General features: G+C 33.6%; 1 protein-coding gene and 1 pseudogene across 1 annotated transcript; both read right to left on the reverse strand.

Annotated features, from left to right (window-relative positions):
• Window positions 1–522: 522 nt before the first annotated feature.
• On the reverse strand, window positions 523–5,201 carry LOC132060442 (uncharacterized). The gene is made up of 2 exons (XM_059453486.1): window positions 5,091–5,201; window positions 523–1,297 (listed from the first exon to the last, which is right to left on the reverse strand). Exon 2 carries the CDS (start codon window positions 1,294–1,296, stop codon window positions 523–525), a length of 774 nt encoding a protein of 257 aa, XP_059309469.1. The 5' UTR covers window position 1,297; window positions 5,091–5,201.
• Window positions 5,202–16,816: 11,615 nt separating this feature from the next.
• On the reverse strand, window positions 16,817–18,711 carry LOC132050782 (probable inorganic phosphate transporter 1-7; annotated as a pseudogene).
• Window positions 18,712–23,082: the final 4,371 nt, after the last annotated feature.

Consider the following 23,082-nt stretch of genomic DNA (forward strand, 5'->3'; position numbering starts at 1 on the left):
TATATAAAATCTGATCCCTAATTTGGCCAATAATAGTCCAAGAAAAGAGCCCAATCCGCAGCCCATTTCCCTACACTCCTTTCCACATGGACGCGCGAGCGCCCTGTCAGCACCATATAAGGCGCCAAACGGTCACAGCATAGGGCTGGCACACGCCATGCACATGTTTCACACACCTCACACATGTCTAGCGTATGCCCAGCACCCCCCCTCTCCCATATTGTCTTGACTTACCTATTTTACCATCATTTAATCTACTCGAAATACCCATTATACCCTTGAATCATCTAAAAATTTCTAGGGTTCCCTTTCTCTTCCTCTCATAGCCGCATCCTTCACTCCCTCTTCCTTAACAGAGTAAATTTTGGCTTCATCCCCCATTTTGGAGAGGCTTTGACCTCTATCTTCGGAAATCAGATGTTGGTATGGCCGTTTCAAGCAATTTCTTCAGGCGAATCACTGTAAAATCTCTAGTTCTTTTGATCAAGACAAAAAAAAAAAATACCAATACAAACCTACAGGTTATTCTCTCTTAATAAAAGTTTCCTCTTCCTTATACGATTTGAGGAAAGAATCCCTGCTGGTTATTGCCCACATCTGTAGGAGAAAATTGCAACCCTCAAAGAAATTTGTTTCACCTCTTTTACACTTTCCTAGAGCTCGAAGTATTTCTGCCAAAATCATGGGAACCAAGGTGAGTTGCGCTCCGTCAACTCCTTCAAAAAGTGCTCGAGCCACGGAACATATGCAAATCGATCTTCCGTATTCACGTGGGAATACCAAAGTCCCAAGTAAGGCAACAACAAATACAATGGGACGTCTAACTTGCCAATGGGCGGGAGTGCATGAGAATTCCTTCTTGAACAGCTTGTAACCATCCTGACGACCATACCTCTCATACAAATAATCCAAAGAGACCCAGTTATTCTCGAAGCATCGGAGTTTTTTAGTGTTCTTCAACCCGAAGTAGCAAAGAAATTTCTTCCCTGATTGACTGTGCGGAATAATCTGGCCTTTCCCTTGGTATTTCAAATTAGTAAAATAACTGATTTCTTCCAATGTGGGTGTGAGTTCAAAGTCCTTAAATTTGAATACAACTCGATTTGGATCCCAAAATTGAAGTAATGTTCTAATCACATGTTTGTCGGGAGCGATCTGGAACAGTGAAATGAGGAACCTCAAACTCCTCGTAACAGCCAGTCTACTACCAAGATCCAAATCTTCCCACCATATCCTCAGCTTGCTTGGAACGCCACTGACCATCTTAATATTGGGGATCTGGGGGACAAAATCCATCCTACAAAAAAAGAAAAAGAAATGATTCCCAAGCTCGACATGTCATGGCTAGGCTTGGATCCTTCTATCATTATCACGTTACGCATAATATGCTTGTTGGTCGTTGGGTTATGAAACCCGTCGACAATTTGGTGGGCTTCCTAATTGTGGAGTCGATACCAAGGACCGATCCACCTAAGGTTTATGCATGCAAGACTTAAATGGAATTGGTGGCATAGCTCTATCCTAAGTTTTTTAAGATTTGGCTTACTAGACACAAGGTTCCCGAGCGGACTACCCGAGTGAGAAGGCTACGCGGTCACCGGAAATTCGGACACCCTGCACATATGCCAACTCTCCTAAATTTTGGGATTTTGAAAGAAATTTGTGGGTGCGCAAAACACACCTCGCGTGCACGTGTGATAGTGTGAATTTTCCATAAATGGAGGAAATATGAGCGGAATGATAGTTTTTAAAGAATGCAATAACACGTAATTACGATAATTCACATAACAGAAATAATTAAAATAAATAACAAAAATTATCACACAAGAAATAGTTAAAGTAAATAACAAAAATTATCACATAAAAGAAATAGTTAATGCAAATAAAGAAATGAATTGAAAAAAAAAATCACCTTTTTTTTTTCATAAAACACATAAGAAGAACAACTAAAGCACAATAACTTAATTAACCTATGTTTGTTATGGTTAAGTACCTAAATATTTCCCCAGCAGAGTCGCCAAGCTGTTATTCCCCATTTAAATCGGGTAATATCGGAGTACAACATGTTGGTGATTCCTAATTATTAACTTAAGGAGTCGCCACCTAATTATTTTAACGGTGAATTAGGACACCTATTTTAACTAAGTAAATGCCTAAAATAAACTCCAATCTTAAAGGTCTTACTAACCTAATAAACTCTAGGTAAGGGTTCTAAATATCCTAACGGGAAGGTCTTAGGCATCCATTAGAATCCACTAAATACGGTTACCGACCAAACTTAGGTTAATATAAGAAATTGTGACAAAAATATTGTATTTAATATTGTATAAGCAATGTGAGAAAAAGTATCCATACTAAGTATTTAGGTGATTAAAGTAGAAAACCTTGCAACTAATAACATGATGACCTTTTAGACTTAAACAAAGCTCTGAAAACTTTCAGGAAGTAGTAAACCTAAAAAAAGCTTTTCAAAATCACGTTTGTATGCCATATTTATTTTCGTCCTTTTATTTTCAAAGAAAAAGAACTCAACCGATCATAACATTATGCATGGAATTAAATTCTTAAAGTAAGTATTTTAAAGAAGTTTAGTAGATTTGGATTTGAGTTGGAGATATATCATATGAATTGTTAAAAGATCTTGAAATCTGAACTTTTCTCAAAACAGGGTAGAGAAGATGTAATCTTAAGAATAAAATGATCCAGTGATGCCAAAAATACTCCATTTGATTAGCTTCTTAAAATCCGAGTTTGATCTTAATTATCAAAAGCTGCACCTTTATGTCAGAATATGAAAAACTGTTTTCTTAAAAATATAAATTCTGTTGGCACTTGTTCGACAATGAACATATAAAAAGATTCACCATAAGCGAAAGCATCTTTTATTAATTTAAAGGAAGCTATTTAAATTCTGGGAAAACCAATTTATAATCAGTCCAAAAACCAAATCATGTTTGCTTTGTTGCACGACATCAGTGATAAAAAAAAAGTTACTATCTAAATTAAAAAAAAAAATAAAAAGCTACTGGTTTTCCTACATAACAACTACCCTTTCTAAGTTAAAATATTAGCACTGGTCCTATACTTATATTAAGAGAATCAAGAACAAGCTAGAAATATTAAAAAAAACAGCAAGGTTATCACAGAACCCAATAAAGGCAAAACTAGAACAGAAATAACTAAGAGACGGAGGCTTCGTCGCCCATCGTTCTGCTTGGAGTATAGTGGGAGTGAAATGGGCAAAGAAGGTGTAAATGCAGGTCTTCGGCTTAGCGGCAGTCATATTGAGTCTCAATATGAGACTCTTTGTTGCTCCGGATGCATTACATGTAAAAAAAGAAAGAGTGAGGATTAGCGAGACAGCTTATGCAAAATATATTCACAATACGTTTTTGGATAAAAACTGATAAAAGAATTCATGAAAGAAATACTACAGGAAATGAAATTACATCTAATAAAGAAAAGTGTTCAATTTTTTTATCCAAGTTCCATCTTAAATGATTTGTAAGCTTAATCAAAGTATTGAAAGACACATGCTTTCTACATTACAATGAGGTAATGAAACCATATTAATACACTTAAAGGGATATTAGCACATGAACTTTAAATCTCAACATGGCGACTTGAATAGCATACATGATCAGTAAGAGAGGAAAAAAAAATCATACACCACACTTCAGTCATTTCTAAATGGTGAAATCAAAATCACATTTATTACTAATGTATGTCCGAATATGGACAACAAACGCATATAGAAGATCATTTTTAAACCGAAAAGAAAAAGAAATTTCTCATGCTTTCCACAAACAGTGAAACAGAAATCTTTAAGCCATATTTTCGAATAAAAGCACTGAGTATACTAATAAGCGCCAACCATTATCAGAAGATAAACGAACATCCTATTTTACGTCATCGGACATATAAACACTAAATAAAGCAAGGTCGTGCTCTGTATGCTTTTATGAACTAAAAGAAAACATGGCTTAGGTTCAACAACCGAAACAGAAATTTGAACAGGTAAAAAAAAAACTCATTGATACTCAAAATAAGTCCTAGCTCAGACATACTCAGGTCAAACAGGCTGCCATGTTTATAGGCCTAAGATATCCAAGAACTTCTTCTTGAAGCCAAAAGAAAACTAGTGACAGTTCCATATTACATTTTAAAACTGAATTGAAAAATGAGTATTAAGGAAAGACGTTTGAGCTAATACTAATTGAGGATTGCATAAAGATAGCAGGTTTACTCATATTGAAAGCAAAAAGAAAATAAACCAGGCAACAATTATCTAAACGACTTAAGTTATGTATATATATTTTTAAAAAAAAAAAAAAAAAAAAAAGGCACTCAGACTCTGTCCCTCATTAATCTCTACTGTGAAGTTCAACACTAATTCTTTAACTGGAACTACGGTAGAAGGAAAGGGAATCATACTTAAACGACTAACAACACCCATATAAGCACAGAAATGAAAAGGACAGGGATAGATTTCATATCCCGCGCTAATACAACAGCCCAAACAAAACTAAAGCACTCTTAAGTTTAATTAACTAATTCATACTTGAACTTAAATACACATAAAACAGAGCCAAGAAATTGATCGAAAGTATGAAATAGCAACAGAACCACAAAACAAAAATGACAACGCTAAAAGACCACATTAAAACAGAAACTAAAAAAAAAAAAATAAGAAAAAATAAAAATAAAGAAAAGCAAAGGAGGAGGGAGTCTTTGAAAGTAGGCTCAAACAAGATAAAGCAACGGTTATATTCTAGCCAAAAGAAAAAAAACCAGTGACAAGAATGAGTCATACAGAAATGTGAGAAATGCTATACGTCCTCATGCTCGAATTGAAGTTTAAACAGGAAATTAAACACCTAAACTTACAAGCGACCAACCATGCTACAATTACTAGCACATTCTTAACAAGCAACATAAACTGGAATCAAACACATGTTAAAGTGAAAAGAAGGCTGGAATAAAACTAACTTAAGCTAAGTTAAGACCAAGCTAATCTACATCAAACCAAGAACACACAGCAATGCTCTAAACTGAATCGAAAAGAGAGAAAAGGAATGAACAACACCGACCTTTTTCGGGTGCAGTGAACTAAGGCTTCAGGTCACGGATCCACACTCAAAGCCGACGAACACAGACACGCTCAGATTAACCCAAAGTTCCAAACCGAAAGGTGAAAATATAGTAGTTTTGAGTGATATGTGACTGTTTCTTGTTTTTTTTTTTTTTAAGGGTGAGCTCTCTGCTGTTCAACCATGCCTGAAACGGATGCAAAGACTAACATTTATAGTTGCGAGCTAGGGTTAGGTCGACATTTGGGCGGCATTTTTTTTTTTTTTTGAGTTTCAAAAACAATGTTGGATGCAGAATCAATCAGAAAGAGCAAAGACCAGCAGGGATTCTTTCCTCAAATCGTATAAGGAAGAGGAAACTTTTATTAAGAGAGAATAACCTGTAGGTTTGTATTGGTATTTTTTATTGTCTTGATCAAAAGAACTAGAGATTTTACAGTGATTCGCTTGAAGCAATTGTTTGAAACGGCCATACCAATATCTGATTTCCAAAGATAGAGGTCAAAGCCTCTCCAAAATGGGGGATGAAGCCAAAATTTACTCTGTTAAGGAAGAGAGAGTGAAGGATGCGGCTATGAGAGGAAGAGAAAGGGAACCCTAGAAATTTTTAGATGATTCAAGGGTATAATGGGTATTTCGGGTAGATTAAATGAGGGTAAAATCGGTAAGTCAAGACAATATGGGAGAGAGGGGTGTTGGGCATACGCTAGACATGTGTGAGGTGTGTGAAACATGTGCATGGTGTGTGCCAGCCCTATCTTGTGACCGTTTGGCGCCTTATATGGTGCTGACAGGGCGCTCGTGCATCCATGTGGAAAGGAGTGTAGGGAAATGGTTTAAAGGATTGGGCTCTTTTCTTGGACTATTATTGGCCAAATTAGGGATCAGATTTTATATAAATTGGGCTAGTGTGAAGTCTATTTATCTTGGACTTAATATGCTTTCCTCCTTATATTTATTTGGGCCCCTAAATTAAGATGAAAGACACTCTTTAATTAATTATATATTAGCGCGTGCTAAATATTACTTAATATAAAAATATATTTATTAGTACTCATATAAAATTACATGATGCCGTAATAGTTGTGCGATAACATTTATAAAGTCTAAAAGTAAGTAGTAAAATAAATGCGATGCGTTTTCGCGTAAGATGATAAATAGGGATGTTAAAAGTGATCATGACGATCATACTATTAAGTGATGGCAATATGATGAAAATAATAATAATAACAATAATAATAATAATAATAATAATAATAATAATAATAATAATAAAAATAATAATAACAGTAATAATAATGATAATAGCCAATGACTATAGTTGGATAATGAAAAACGACGATATTAATAAAAGCTAAATTGTAATAAAATATAAATAATTGTTCTTAAGTTGTCAAAAATATTAGAAGCGCAAATAAATATTTTGGAAGAAAGGCGGGACAAAATTGGGTGTCAACAGTTGCAACAACTTCCTCGGTTGTTGCAATGGCTTTCTCAGTTATTGCAACAACTTCAATATTTGTTGTATTTGTTTGATTAACTGCTATAATTTTTTTCCCCTGTTTATTTTGAATGATGCACAAATTAATTGATAGATTTCTGTTTGTCTCCTGTGTGTAGATAAAATGGCTCCAACAAAAAAAAAAAAGATTAGAACTCTACTACGACATCGACCAAAGATAGTAAAAGAACTAAGATGAAACTTCATTAGATCATCTTTGAACAAGAAAGAGTACTTCTGAGACAACAAATGAATCTCCAAGTCATAGTCAGCATGAAACAATCTGAAGACTAGGAGGAAGGCTTAGAGGCCAAAGAAGCCTCTCAAGTAGAAGCAGAAACAAGGTTTGAAGATTACAAAAAAGGAGCTGAAAATACACATTCTCAACAAAAATCTACCCAAGATAGAGACGATGATGATACACATTCTAAAAATAAAGCTTCCCAAAGAGGATCTGAACATGAATATGACTAAATAGAAGATGGAACTGATGAAGATGCAGATGATGATGGAGATGATGATAATGATCATGATGATAATACCACATCTGTCTAAGGGTCGATGATCATAGGTGAATTTAAAAAAGAAAAAATCAACATGATGAGAATGTCAAGTTTTGTGCTGCCGAGTCTTCTAGCTTTGGGAGTGATCCCAACAGACCTTCCACCGATACAGTTCTCAAAAGTATTAGTCTTGATAAGCATGACGTGAGGATGTCTTTGCACAAACACAAAGATTTGAATGGTGATATTGGGCATGGTTGATAAGGAATTGGAGCCCTAACGTGGGCTGATAAATAATTTATTTAACTTATATTATTTCTTTCCCTAAGTATGTTTAAGTTGTGTTTTTTGGAGCCCCAAGGTGGGTTGATGAACAATTAAGTTTAAGTTATGTATTTTATGTTCTTGCAGCACTAAGGTGGATGATGAACAAACTATTTATTTTATGTGTTCAGTATATAATATGTTCAGTATGTATTTTATGTTCAGTCTATATTTTCTATGTTAGATAGCAGTGTTGTTGCGGAAAATTAAACAGAAGTTGCAACAACTCATACAGTTGGAAACAAGTCACTTGAGTTGTTGCAACAACTGATAAATTGTTGGAATAGTTTCAAACAAGTCACTTGAATTGTTGTAACAACCGAGAAATTATTGGAATAGTTTCAAACAAGTCACCTGAATTGTTGCAACAACCAAGGATGAAGTTGAATAGTTCCAAACAAGTCACAAATTTGTTGCAACTACTCATAAATTGTTGGAATGGTTTCAAACAAGTTACAGGGTTGTTGCAACTTCTGAATGAATTGTTGGAATTATTCACAACAAGTCTCACAGTTGTTGCAACTTCTGATAGAATTGTTGTGATTACTTCCAACAAGTATCAGAGTTGTTGCAGCAACTTATCAATTGTTGCAACATTTTCACTCTATTGCGTCAAAAACTATAATTATTGTTTAAGACTATCACTAAATATCATTGAAACACTTTGTTGATCATTAAATATGGTTGCATCAAGTAACTCATGTCAAATCACTCTATTCACTCGATTTAGGTTGACTATACTTAGTTGATAACTCATTATGATCAAATTACTATCTAATTGATTAAGAATATCATTAGACATGTGTATTGATCAGTAAATATCATTGAAACACTTTGTTGATCATTAAATATGGTTGAATCAAGTAATTCACTTCAAATCACTCTACTGATGACTCGATTTAGGTTGAATACACTTAGTGACCATCTATTATGATCAAATTACTATCTAATTAATTAAGGATATCATTAGATATGTGTATTGATCACATATCATTGAAACACTTTGTTGATCATTAAATATGGTCAAATCAAATAATTATTCACGTCAAATCACTCTATTGATCGCTTGATTTAGGTTGACCACACTTAGTTGATCATCTATTGTGATGAAATTACTATCTAAGGATATCATTCGATATGTGTATTGATCACTAAATATCATTAAAATACTTTGTTGATCATTAAATATGGTTGAATCAAGTAATTCACGTCAAATCACTCTATTGATCACTCGATTTAGGTTGATTCGATCATCTATTATGATCAGATTACTATCTAATTAATTAAAGATATCATTAGATATATGTATTGATCACTAAATATCATTAAAACACTTTGTTGATCATTAAATATAGTCAAGTCAAATAATTATTCACGTGAAATCACTCTATTGATCACTTGATTTAGGTTTACTACACTTAGTTAATCATCTATATTATTAAATTACTATCTAAATAATTAAGGATATCATCATATATATGTATTGATCATCAAACATAGTTGAATCAAGTAATTCACGTCAGATCACTATATTGATCCTCAATTTAGATTGACTACACTTAGAATTGCCTGATTTGTTGCAATAATTGTAGCATCTGTTGCAACAAGTAACATTGATGTAGCAACAAGTCTCAATACTTGTTGGAATAATCCCAACAACTAATATAATTGTTGCAATAAGTCCCAGTACTTGTTGGACAAATTCCAAAAAGTAATGTAGTTGTTGCAACAAGCTTCTCACTTGTTAGAAAATTCCAACAAGTAACATAGTTTTTGCAACAAATCTTGTTACTTGTTGGAGACTATTCCACGATTTCAGCATGATATTAGTTATTAATTGTTGCAAAAAATCAAGTTACTTGTTGAAAAAAATCCCAACAACTAACATAGTTATTGCAACAAGTCCCAATACTTGTTGGAAAAACTACAACAAGTAATATAGTTGCTGTGACAAGTTTTGTCACTTGTTGGAAAACAACCCCAACAAGTAACAGAGTTGTTGCAACAGGTCTTGTCACTGGTTGAAGACTGTTCCATGAATTTTCAGCAGGGCATAATTTATTAGTCGATGCAACAAATCAGGTTACCTGTTAGAAAAATCACAGCAACTAACATAGTTGTTGCAACGAGTCCAGTACTTGTTGGAAAAATTACTACAAGTAATATAGTTCTTTGTAACAAGTCCTTTCACTTGTTGGAAAATCTCAACAAGTAACAGAGTTGTTACAATAGATATTGTTACTTGTTGAAAATCTGCAATTTCATTTGTGATTTGAACAAGATCAACATATTATATAAATCTAGTTCACAAACATTAATAACGCAATTTATTATTACAAGTAAGAACAAGATTAACATGTCATGTAATACAAGTTCACAAATATCAACCAAAGAATTTTTATTACAAGTAAGAACAAAATCAACAACTATGAAGCATTTCGGTCTGGGCATGTAGTTCTCTTGTGGCCAATCCCTTTTGCATATGGAGAATTTATTTTTCTTCATTGGAAATGATTCCCCGACTCCACACCTCCTTTTTGCCCCCCTTCTTCTCGGTTTGCCCGGTTCAATATTTGGAGGATGTATTTCTCTCTCTATAATCTCCAGAGAAACTTCTCAAGATTCTTCATAAGGCACATGTAATTATTTATACAACATCTCTAGCAGTTGTTGCAACATTTAATATACAAGTTGCAACAACTACATAAATGTTGCAAGTGTTGCAGCAACTACAATAGTTGGGGCAACTTATTTATTAGTTGTCGTAATAAATTCAGAAACTCTTATACAACAACTCTAGCACTTATTGCAACAACTGTAACTGTTACTGTAAATTGTTGGAAAAACAGCAGCTACACACATATGAACATTTGTCACAAAACAACATTGTTTTGCTTACCAAATGATCAGAAATCACCTATAAAATAATGCCCAATGCTACACGAACGAAATTCAATCCAGAAATTTTGTAAATCGGGTAGATTCGTTTTTTTTTTAATCCTAAATGAAGAAGACGCAAGGGAGAATGAAATGATGAAGAGGAGGAGGAGGAGGAGGAGGAAGAGAACATGGCTGAAGAAGTTGCGGTCCAAAGAAGAAGACGTCATTGGCACCCTTTTTTAAAAAAAAAAAAAAAAAAAAAAAAAAAAACCCTTTTAGATAATTTAGGGTTTTATATAAGTTGGGTCCAAGTGTAAATAAAAAAACCTGAGGGCAAATATGAAAATAGGTCAAACCTCATTAATCACTAACCCAAATTTTTTCACCCCTACTCAATAAAAATAACTTGAGTTGCTCCCACTTAAATTTGAATTTTTTTGTCACTCTTAATTAATTGTCCCAAGTCTCTTGGCTATATACCATTACTCCACAAGGTACAGTGCGAATGGTCATCAAGCACAATATCAACCTATCAGATTATTAGAAGCACTTTCAAGTCAATCAAATTATTCATGTATAGTTTGGGCAGAAAATAATGATTTTAGTTGAACCGTAGAACCTGTTCTAATTAGGGCAGGCTCTAGCCATAGGCCAGTAAGGCATATGTCTTAGGCCCCTAATTTTTGAGGGCCTCAAAATTGGTATAAACTTACTCACATCGGGTATTTACACCAAACCAATACATGCATGTCATGGTTTAGTGATTTAATCACTACCAAAAAATGGATAGTTTGCGGAGGTTGAAAGTTGCAATTAGCGGAAGTTTTAGCCTCTTCTAGCAACTAGTAGAGGCTAAAACCTCTGATTGCAACTTTCAACATTCGCAAATTACTCATTTTTTTGTAGTGAATGAAGTAAAAGTACATGATAATTAACCATGATTAAGTAAAATAACTCCATATCCAAACACATGACATGCATGTATTGATTTGGTGTAAACACGTGGTGTGGGTAAGTTTTTTGCCCCCAAACTCAAGTTCAAATTATGTATTAATTTTTTCTTAAAGAAATTGTTTATTTATGATAAAAAGTAAAACATCTATTGATAAATTTATACTTTTATGTTCTCCTTAACCTTTTTCGAATAGAAGAAATCAAGAAAATATTTGTTTTGCCTACTTACATTCTGTCTGCCAACACTCACATTATTTTATTAACTCAACTCCTTTTGGCTTATCTTTAAGTTAGAGTAATACTCTGTAAAAAATAAGAGTCAATAATCGTAAAGTGTTGAACAAAGTGATTGAATTACAAATTCTGTTTTTGTTTCTTCTTAAGTTTACAAGAATTGCAACAAGCATATTAAGTTTGGTATACCAAGTTATCGACTTCTTAAATCAGATCTATCGTTTTAAATCTATTATTTTTATCTACAATTTATCTATTGCTTATAGATATGTTAACAGTTCCTGTAATGATCATCTCAGTGGAAAAATATTTTTAAACATTGAAATCGATAGTCTTACTTTAAATAACAATTGAAAAATAAAATTAGTCAAAGAAATTGATTATAAAAAATTATTAAGTAATAATTTTTCATCTAAAAAGTTTTTAAAAAAATAATAAAAAAATATTTCATATAAAATATATGAAGTTTGTTTAGATTTTAGACCTCTAATTAAAGTTTGCTTTACCCCTTCAATTCTGTTGAGCTGACCACAGTTCTATATATATACAGAGGCGGACCCAAATGGGTGGGTGGCAGTGCACGTGCACTCCCACCCTTCGAAAAAAATTATGTATATATATGTGTGTATATACCTTGATAAATTAGTATATATTTAATTGTGCACTCTAACAAATGAAATTGTCTTTGGGGCACGTTGGTTGCAACTGTTGCTTCCTTTACATGTCACCCCAGATCAAACCCGAATGTCACTTTTAATTATTTTTTTAGCCCAGTGGCTAAGATTGTGCAATATGTGGTGACAGTGCAAGTTCAAATCTGGATGAGCCACATATTGCACAATCTTGCCTTTGTCACCACATATTGCACAATCTTAGCCCTTTGGGCTATCTCTTTCATTTGCTTCACTGTATTAAATTTTATTTATTACACATATTTGACCTATATACTTGTATTTTCGCCATTGCTATGCTATTAATGACCGGTCCGATACGGTATTTTGCCTCAGTCGTCATTAAATTTTTTGTTGAGTTTATGTCAAGATAATGGTGCCCCCCTATCTTAAAATCCTGGGTCCGCCTCTGTATATATATATATATATATATATTCATAGAGACAACTGAAGAACATGGGAAGTTGGGAACTGAGAAGAAGCGGAGTGTAACTGCAATTGAATTCATCAAGATGAAAACTAATGCACAGGAAAATAACAGAGCAGAGCAAATTGCTTTGTCACGTATTGGACAGACTTCAGCAGAGGTAATTTATCTGATTGCACTCTTCATAATTTGGTCATATTTCTTAAATTCTGTCATTCATAAGTCATATGTTTTAAGTCAAGTGTCAACGAATAATTGTGTGTTTTTCAAGAGAATTTTCGTGCACAATTATTTCATTTATTGTTGGGGAAGTTCTGTTGTGCCTTTGACAAATCAATAAGTTAGGTTATTTACAGTGTGCTTTTAGAGGCAGGGGGACCATTTAGATGTAAACTAGTAAATGATAAAGCCAGTATTTATTTAGCGAACTTAAAATTTCAAGATAATGAGCAATTTTTATTCTAGTTGTGAACTATGGTGAGAAGGTTAAAGTTAACTTGTTATTATGAATAATGAATTCCTCTTTTGTTGAGAATATTAGGGTGTTTTTGTAATGCCTAAATCTGTTAAGTGTTAACGTTGAGACAAATGTTAACTTATGACCTTGCAACCATAAAACTGTTGATTTTTTTGGATTTAATGCAAAACAGAAGGCAAGTTTTTTTATTTTTAAATTTCTATAATATAAGATACATATTAACGCGACAAGCTTTGCAACAAGTGTTGAGATGGCCGAGTTGGTCTAAGTAGCCAGATTAAGGTTTTGGGTTCAAATCCAACTCTCAACATTACAATATTTTGTTAGTTTCTTTTTCCCTATGTTTCCCTACTTCACAAAAATATATAATTTAAACTTCATATACCTTGGAAATCACCATTTTGGGTCTTAAACAAGGTTTTATATGTTTTTCAAAATTCAAATACAACTTGAAGTTGTATTTTGAATTTTCATTACTAAACGCCGATTTCCAAATAAAATGAAAAAATTTCTGAGAAAAAAATGAAAAATTCTCATGGCCAAACGGTCCTTAGAGTACTAATCAGAACAAGACATTGCATAAAATAAAAGAGAAATACTCTTAAAATCTAAGCTCTACATGTAATACGTCAGAGATAAACCAGGGGTCATAGTGGATAAATCCATTAGAAATAGTTGTTTGAATATTTACAAGATATAAGAACCTAGTAACAAAGCACTTGGTTAGTGTAAGAATATTTTTTTTTTTCCTTGTGGTAATTTAGTATTTCAGATTCCAGTAATAGTTTTACTATTTCCATTTTCTCCACAATAACTTTTATGTTCACCATATCCACAACTATTTTGTAGCACTGAATGCAAATTTTGTATAAATGTATACTTCTTGGAATTGTACAACTCTATATACATGGCTCTAATGAGAGCAGTGGATCGACCTCTAAGTTTACAGATTTTAACCGTCTCACTTCGGAATAGGTATTTCTTAGTTCTGTTAATACAACTCTAGGGTATATTCACTTGAATATAAGTTAAATCTCCCCATCCTTCTGAGGATCTGTTCTTATTTGGTGTGTTTTGAGCCAGTCTAGTTTTTTTAAAAAAAAAAATTGTTATATCATTCTTATTGGAATTTCTTGAGTAAGCCTAGTATATCTTTGTGCATATTTCTCTACTAAAATTTACTTGGTAATGATTAAGGTACAAAATTTGTTATTTTCCCTTTGCCAGGGTGCCAGGACAGAAAGGAACCAGTAATCAAAATGCACTTATATTAGCATCATACATTCAATGCACTTCATTTTTGACTAGTACCTGACCTAAACTCATGTATGTAACTGTTAAAAGTAAAATTTACTTGGCATAGCTTACATTATTACCTATTTATGGAACATAACTAAATTTTACAATAATTATATTTAGTAGCTAAAATATAACATATTTACTTCCTATATTTATCACTTTTTTTTACCACTCATCTGATAACTTCCCACACCCCTAAATTAAAGCAAAAAAAAAGGTCCCTCTCTCCTATCCCCCTAAATACACGCCATTATGCCCAATATCCCTTAATTTCCTCCAATTTCAAATCAGTTTTATAATAGTTCAACTTCCTTGTTTATCTCTAATTAACTACTCATTAATTTCACTCATAATTCAAATCTAATTCCCAACAAAAGGTAAGATTCTATACTGATTTTTACGTTTCACCGCGTATTTAACTTATATTTTCGTTTTGTATTTTGATTATTATGTTCAATATTACTTATTCTGGTTTCTGTTGACTATATTTCAGATATATTTTTCATATATTTTGAAAAATTTCAGAAAAAAAAAAAAAAGTTGCAGTGAAAACATTGTTACCTCAATTATGAACTATATTTTGGCTATATTTTAATTGTATTTTTGATTATTATGTTCAGTATTACTTATTTTGGTTTCTGTTGACTATATTTCAGATATATTTTTCATATATTTTGACTATAATTTTCAAAATTTCAGAAAAATAAAAAAAATAAAAAAGTTGTAGTGAAAACGTTGTTACCTCAATTATGAACTCAACTTGAATTCGATATTTCAACAGATGAATTCATATATATATTCGTCATTTAAAACGAACTCTGCTCACTGGTTTGATATTGTTATTTTTCAAAGTTTTTTGATGAACTAGTTTTTGAACCTTTTTTTTTTTTTTTGGTTAAAAATATGAATGTACTTTTTGAATTCAAATTTTTTTGAATTTGTTATTGTTTGAATGAGATATGAGATCGGATATGGAATGGGAGGATATTTGCGTGAATCGGAACATTAAAAACTGATTTTAATTTAAATTGGAATAGATTTTGTTTCCATAAATATAGCACTTTCAGTTTTCTCAGCGTGTGTATTTCCGTTATATTTATCCTATATTTAAGTCGACGCATCTACTAGCTAAATATAGGTCCTCCAGCTACGAATTGTAAATGTAGAATATGTAGTTATAGGTTGTTAGAAGGAGCTAAAAGGTAGCTGTTTGTGAAAATTCCTTCATAGTCCAGATCTGGTTTTTGCTGCCCTAACCCCATTTGAACCCAGTGGGCCCCAACCAATACTATCCAAACAAGTCCTAAATGGTCAATATAACTTGTCTATAAAGTTCTCAAACATAAAATTGAGTGATTTAACCAAAAATAAAGGGGTTGGGTTCTTATGTCTTCCCCCACCTAAACAAACGCTCGTCCTTGTTGACACCCAATTTTTTCCTTCCTGTGTGACTATGTATTCGTCCCTCATGAGTCACCGGCTTGGTACCGCCCTTGCGATGTGCACGCTGGTTGCAATTGTGAAAGAGTTGGCCAATTGTATGGCTTTTTTTCAAGTAAGACTTGGACATCAGTGAGTGCCTTTTTCTTTTTCTTTTGTGTGGATTATGATTTGCATTGTTCGATTATTCCTATTCAGTTTGAAGATTCAAATGAAGAAATATATAATAATTTAGCTAAACAATACGTAGTGTTTTCAAAAAAATTTGGTGCATCCATTCACAATTGTGAAAGAGTTGGCCAACTATTGTATGGCTTTTTTTTCAAGTAAGACTTGGACGTCAATGAGTGCCTTTTTCTTTTTCTTTTGTGTGGATTACGATTTGCATTGTCGATTATTCCTCTAATTAAGATACCTTATAATTCAGTTTGAAGATTCAAATGAAGAAATATATAATGATTTAGCTTAAACAATATGTAGTGTTTTTAAAAAAATTTGGTGCATCCATTCACTGAAAAAATTATTATTTACTTATTTAAAGTCATCCTTAACGAAAAGCCTAGCTTTGTCACTGTACATGATGAGAACCTACGATCTTGAGAAGGGCAAAATTATTTAAGCTAGTATTTGAATATAATGGCTCTTCAATACATTATATAGTAGGGAGCAATCAAGAAAAGTTAAAAAGAGATGAGTGTTTTTTTTATACTTTAATCTGTAAGCTTGCTTTTCCTTGATATGATCATTCATGAAGTTTTAGCAACTTAATTAGCATCCATTTTTAAAAGAGACTTTTGAGAGAAACATCAAAGTTGACTTAATGGTAAAAACATAATCGTACTGTGACTAGCACTTTGACGTAGTTTAGACTGTAGCTTGGTTTGGTCTCCATTAGGTAACACTTACTAATCAATCAAAATATACTTGTGCCTGCACCAACTTCTTCAATCTTTAGCTTTGAATCATATTTTTTCAAAATTTGTTTATCAAATCCTACAATGATGGAGATGGAGTCTTATAGTAATATTAGAAACTTCTATACTGCATCCAGTATACTCCAATTATGGAGTACATATGACACAAAACATAGTACACATATAACATATGGAACTCTTGTTGCTGCAATCTAAAGAAACCATAGTACTACTCGAAAGATCAAAGCCCTTATCATCCTTGCTGGAACCTTTGCAGAACATATAAAGGATGAAAAGGAAAGAAAAACGAGTCACTAATTTTACACAGGAACTGTCCTGTTATCGGATGAATGATTCTCCTCTTCTGCTTCTGCCTCAGTTGAGTCATCATTTTCCCTTGACATCTCTTCCAGAGACTTTCCGTTAGATTCTGGAACCAAAAATGTGAAAAATGTTCCCAGAAGGTTGACTAAGCCAAGGACAATCAGTGAATTCCTGACCCCAATTCCAGCAGGATACCCTGCATCAGCCTTGGTCTTGTCTTGTGGCTGAGCCAAATACAGGAACCCAAATGCACCCACCATTGCCCCTAACTTCCCAGATGCAGCTGATATTCCATGGCAAGTCGAGCGCAATCTAGCAGGGAAAATCTCAGCTGGCACCACAAATGTGGTGGCGTTGGGTCCAAAGTTGGCAAAAAAGAAGGTCAGTGAATACAGGACCACGAACCCGATATGGTTGCCAGGGTGAGTCCAGTGGTCATAAGGAATGGCTAGAGCAAACATGAATATTGTCATCATTGAGAAACCAAGCAATTGAATAGTAAACCTGCCAATCCTGTCAATGAGGAACACCGTGAACCCAGTAGCCGAGGCTGATCTTGCAGAGAGCGATAAGAGTTTGCGCCCTTGCAATTTTGTAAACCTCTTCAATTGCATTCATAGTCTTGGCAGCAGGAATCCATCCAATAGCACTGAAGATGTCCTTTTGGAACAAATTTTGGCTGTAGTATGCAATGTCAAGAAGAAACCATGTGCTGGTTGTGCCAAGCAAGTGAAGTCCATGTCGACTAACAAATTGTTTCGTGAACAAGCCAAATTCATTGCTGGACTTTATAACAGTGGTAGAAGAAATTGCAGGCTCCTTTTTCTCTGTCCCAATGTCAACGTGCATAACCTTTTCCATATCAGCTGTGGCCTGCTGAATATTCTTGGCAACGAGAGCAGTGTAACGAGCAGTTTCAGGCATCTTCATCCTCCAGTAGTAAGTGAGAAGAGCAGGAAGCGCCCCAACCATCAATATGATCCTCCACACATAATCTGCTTGAGGAACCGTTGAACCAAGCGCATCCACTTCATATGCTGGCGCCTTGAAACTAGCCTGAAATGCAGCAGAGATAATGATGGCAAAGATACCACCTGCTAGAATCCCAAATCCTTGCATGGCAAAAACAGCAGCAATGAAGGCACCCCTAGTCTTTTTGTTGGCATATTCAGACATGATAGTAGCAGAAAGTGGGTAATCACCACCAATTCCAAAACCAAGCCAGAAGCGAAAGAAGCAGAGGGTGGCCAATACAGTCTTAGGTTCCCTACTGAAAGAAAGGCCAGAAGCAACGGAACACAAACACATGAGCATAAGGGTCATGCCATATACTTTCTTCCTGCCCATTTTGTCACCAAGCCAGCCAAAGAAGAGTTGTCCTGCAAGGGTACCACAGAAGGCGACACCGTTGACAGCGGCGGAGACATTGGGAGGTAGTGAACCAGGCTTTGGAGAGCCATCCACATGGTAGTAAATACGGCCAAGCAACTTAGTGACTAGAGAGATGCAGAACAGATCATAGGCATCGGTGAAAAATCCCATGCCAGCTATTATGATTGCTGTGAAGTGATACCATTGTGTTTTGGCCGAATCAAGCGCATTCAAAACCTTCATATCGCCTGCCATTTCTACTTCTTGTTTTTCTTGGCTCTCCTCTTCTACAATGATCTATCTGCATATCAAAACAACAATATTCAGACCCCGTTGGAACTTTTAGACATCTTTCTGCCAAAAGAGCAGCATACACAACATTCAAAACAGCAAACAATTATTCTAACCCAAACATTAAAAAAAAAAAAAAAAAAAACAAAAAAAAAACAAGGAAAAAGCAAGAATACTGACAAGAAATTCAACATGATCTGGCAGAAAATGTACTAATATGTCCCATTAAGTAGGGCTGGATTATATCACTGAAGGATAGGTGTATATTCCAAATTATAAAAGCAAGACTTCCAGCTATCTGGCCACCAAACTATAGAAGTTAAAATCTTAGATGTCCAAACAAATTTAAAAAACAGTTCATGTATCCTAGATGACATTTTGAATAAGCACCAACACAATAAAAAAAATAGTAAAATCTTGTTATTTAATAAATCACGGCATGTTAATCAACTTGAAAATGTTGAATTCTTGATATTTCAAGAATCACATCACGTTAATAGACTTGGAAAAGTTGAAATATGTCGCCATTCTTCTTTCTCTAATTGCATGTGAGAAAAACAAAGAATCTTGATGTACACAAACTCAAAAAGACTATATATAATGCATACAAAACAAACTCAAAAAGACTATATATATTGCATACAAACATACATGTATATACTACTACAATATACATCTAATATCACACGGTGCACTCATGCATATACATATTAATAGAGGTGGAAAAATGGACAAATTAAAAGAATAGAAAAAACAGACCTGCTATTGGTGCAAATAAAGCAAGAAACAGAAACGACAGAGACTATGTTTAACGACAGAGACTATGTTTAATTAAGCAAATTAATACAGAAAGGGTTTTAGATGGAATGAAGAGAGGTATAAGGGTGATGAGTATATATCTTTATATACAACTAGGATTCTGCTAATTAACCACCTGGGGATCTTCACTGGTATATTCCTCCTAAATTTTAGGCTTCTTATTGGTTTCCCATTCAGGATCTGTTAAATGATTTTCGTATATATAAGTATATTCCGACCGAATTGGAAAAGGCTAGTAAAAAAATAAAAAAAATAAACAAGTGCCTAAATCGAAATATTAGGAAGATATATACGGCAACCGGACAATGGGGGAGGGTCAATTTTGTCCCTTAACTATAGAAAATAGGATAATTATATACACCGTATATCCTTCATTTTATTTTGGTCTTAAAAGTAAGGGTGTCAATGGTACCGTTCGGGCGGTTATTTTATAAAATTTATACCGTATCATTTTTTCGGTTATTATTTTGTATAATCAAAATTAGACTTTTCCAAACCGTCCCATCATCTCGATTTCCCTTTGGTAACGGTACAGTTTGGTTAATTTTCGGATTTTTTCTTAAAAAAATATAAAAGTCACTAGTAAAAGTTTGAACACGCTACCATGTATACTTGTGTAGGATTTTAACAAAAACTCTCTACACATTTTCTTGTTTAAAGGGGATGAATCAAGAATACATGAAAGACAACTAAAATAGAAATTCATACCGCTATTTTACGATTTGTAAAACAATGTTAAGCAAAAAGAAAAATATAATTTAGATCACACAAGCAGGAAGTAATCAATTAAGATGTGTCTCTAGAACTGAATTTACTAAGATTAATTATACCAATAAGAGAAATTTCTAATAACTCGTAGCTTCCTACTCAATATCGTTGGAATACCTTATAGCTACTAGTTACTACTCGAGATGCTAGAACTAATTAGGTTTGATAGAATTAGTAGAATAGGTCTAATTTAGTTTTGATAGGAGTAGTATATATTAGGTTTCAGAGTGATAGGATTATGAGTGTTAAGTATGTCACCAACTTGTAGTCATTTCCATCACCCCGAGTCTAAAGCAAAAATTTTCAATATTTTTAAATTTAATTTATAAAATATATTTTACACATATATTATTCGGTATAGTTCAATATTTTTTCGGTTAATTTTTATAAAATTAAAAACCTACCTAGTTATTCGGTACAGTTATAAATTTCTAATAAAATTGTCTGTTCTATTAAAAGAAACCTAAGAGTCGGTTTGGTACAGTTTGGTTAAGTCGGTTTTTAAAAACCCACTGACACCCCAACTTAAAAGAGCCCCCGCCATTACTCAAGTAGCTTATTTATACTTCTCACAACTGATGAAATTTTTTACAATGGGTGATGCATAAGTATGACATGGTGTGTGAGGAAGTATTTAATTAAAATTACGGAAAAGGGTCAAATATACCCTTGTACTATTAGAAAAGGGTTAAATATACCCTTCGTTATACTTTGAGTCCAAATATACCTTTTCGGTTATACTTCGAGTCCAAATGTATCCCTCTGTGATACTTTGAGTCCAAATATACCCTTTCTCCGTTAAAATTGTCTGAGGTGGACATGAGATCTGATGTGGCACTGAAAACTCGATGAGGTAGACACCACATGGCATGCCACCTCACCGCCCAACTCATATGTAAGGGAGTAGATCACCTCTCCCTATACCAAAATCTTCACTTAATTAGAGGGGCCATGTCCATAATTTCATGTGATAAACATAATCATTGTTAAAAGTTGCTGATTTTAATTGATGAGATCTAGTGGGTCTACCACACCTATAATTCTTTTTTCAAATTTCTAATCCAGATAGCTCTGTCGGTGACTTCTAAAGGACAAGTAATTGTAAAGTCCAACTAGATATATGTACATTTCACTGTTTTGCCTTCGTATTAGGCTGTCATAAATAATCTTAGATCGATATCGAAGTAAGCTGTCATAAATAATATTAGATCGATATCGAAGTAAAACTTTTTTTTTTTTTTTTTTTTAATGTCATGTAAGATCTGACATTAATTTATTAGGAAAAGAGGACCCCTGTTTTCCATACTGATAAAGGCAGAAGATTGTGTGTTATGTGTCCATTACTATGTCATACATAGTACTGGTTATGACAATTCAAAACATATTATTATCTTGGTTGTTGGATAATGGAGATGGTGGTGTGCTGGGGCTAATGGTGGGAAAGCTATGGAGGGGGAGGAGATAGTAGTGGTGGAAGAAAAAGGGGAAGAGAGGGGTAAATGGGTTGGGTGGTGAGGTGGCATGCCATGTGGTGTCCACCTCACCGAGTTGTCAGTGTCACGTCAGATCTCATGTCCACCTTAGACAATTTTAATGAGGGAAGGGTATATTTAGACTCAAAATATAACGAAAAGGGTATATTTGGACCCAAAGTATAACGAAGGGTATATTTAACCCTTTTCTGATAGTACATGGGTATATTTGACCCTTTAAAGTTATAATGTTTGACCCACCACTTTATGCTCCTCATTCTCCTCCGTTTCTTCCTCTTCAGTTTTTTCTCTGTTCTCTTTCCTCTTTTTTCTAATTTTTCTGTTTTTCATTAATTTTGAAAACCAATTTTATTATACGCAAAAAAAGTTTTTAATGTAAAAACTGATAACTAAAAAGAATTTAGGATACTTCTGAAAGTAAAAACACCTTGGGGATTTTGTTGGCCTTCTTTTTTGTTCATTGGACTTCTTTTTCTTTTTTTCTTTTCTTTTGGTATATATTCCATTCAACGTTGCTACATCTGCACTCGAGAAATTCAAAATTTCAAGTGCCATCAAAGTAGATACAACATCTAGGGGTGTGAAAAACCTGTTTAACCGATGAACTGAAATGAAAAAAAATGTTATTACTTTATCGATATAGTTAATGGGTTAATGAATTTTAAACTATTTTGTGATTTTTTTATTGGACTACCAATTCGATTTTCGATTTTTAAGTTCTATTAATGGTTAAATCGATAACCCAATAAATACATAAGGTCTTATTAAATTTGCTTTCTAAGTATATTTCAGTGTTATTTTTCTGTGAAAGATGTGGCCAAACCAGTTGTGTTTGAAGACTTTGATGGTTCAATTTATCAGCTAAACAGGTTTTTTCACACCCCTAGATCCAGAGTCTACTTTGAAGGCACTAAGAATTTTGGATTTCTTAGGTGTAGAATGTAGCGAATTTAAATTGAATATATACCAAAATAAAAAGACAAAAAGGAAATTCAATAAATTCTCCAAGGCGTTTTTACTTTCAGAGGTATCCTAAATTTATTTTCAGTTATCAATTTTACATTAAAAACCATTTTTCAGGTATTAATTTTCTTTTAAGGTTGTTCAGAGTCTGAATTTTTAAAAATAAATTGAAAAACTGGATAATGAAACCGAAGAATATCTAAAAGAATTTTGATCTCTTCAAAATTGATGAAAATGAGAAAAAAAGAGGAAAGAGGAGAGAGAAAAGAGTCAAAGATTGAAGACGAAGAAAATGGAGGAGAATGAAGAGCATAAAGTGATGGGCCCCACATTATAAT

The sequence above is a fragment of the Lycium ferocissimum genome, chromosome 1 (assembly GCF_029784015.1).
Source record: "Lycium ferocissimum isolate CSIRO_LF1 chromosome 1, AGI_CSIRO_Lferr_CH_V1, whole genome shotgun sequence".
In the NCBI taxonomy this organism is placed as follows: Eukaryota; Viridiplantae; Streptophyta; class Magnoliopsida; order Solanales; family Solanaceae; genus Lycium; species Lycium ferocissimum.

Coding starts and splice junctions, on each gene's coding strand:
- LOC132060442 (XM_059453486.1), bottom strand. CDS start 1,296: ATGGATTTTGTCCCCCAGATCCCCAATATTAAGATGGTCAGTGGCGTT.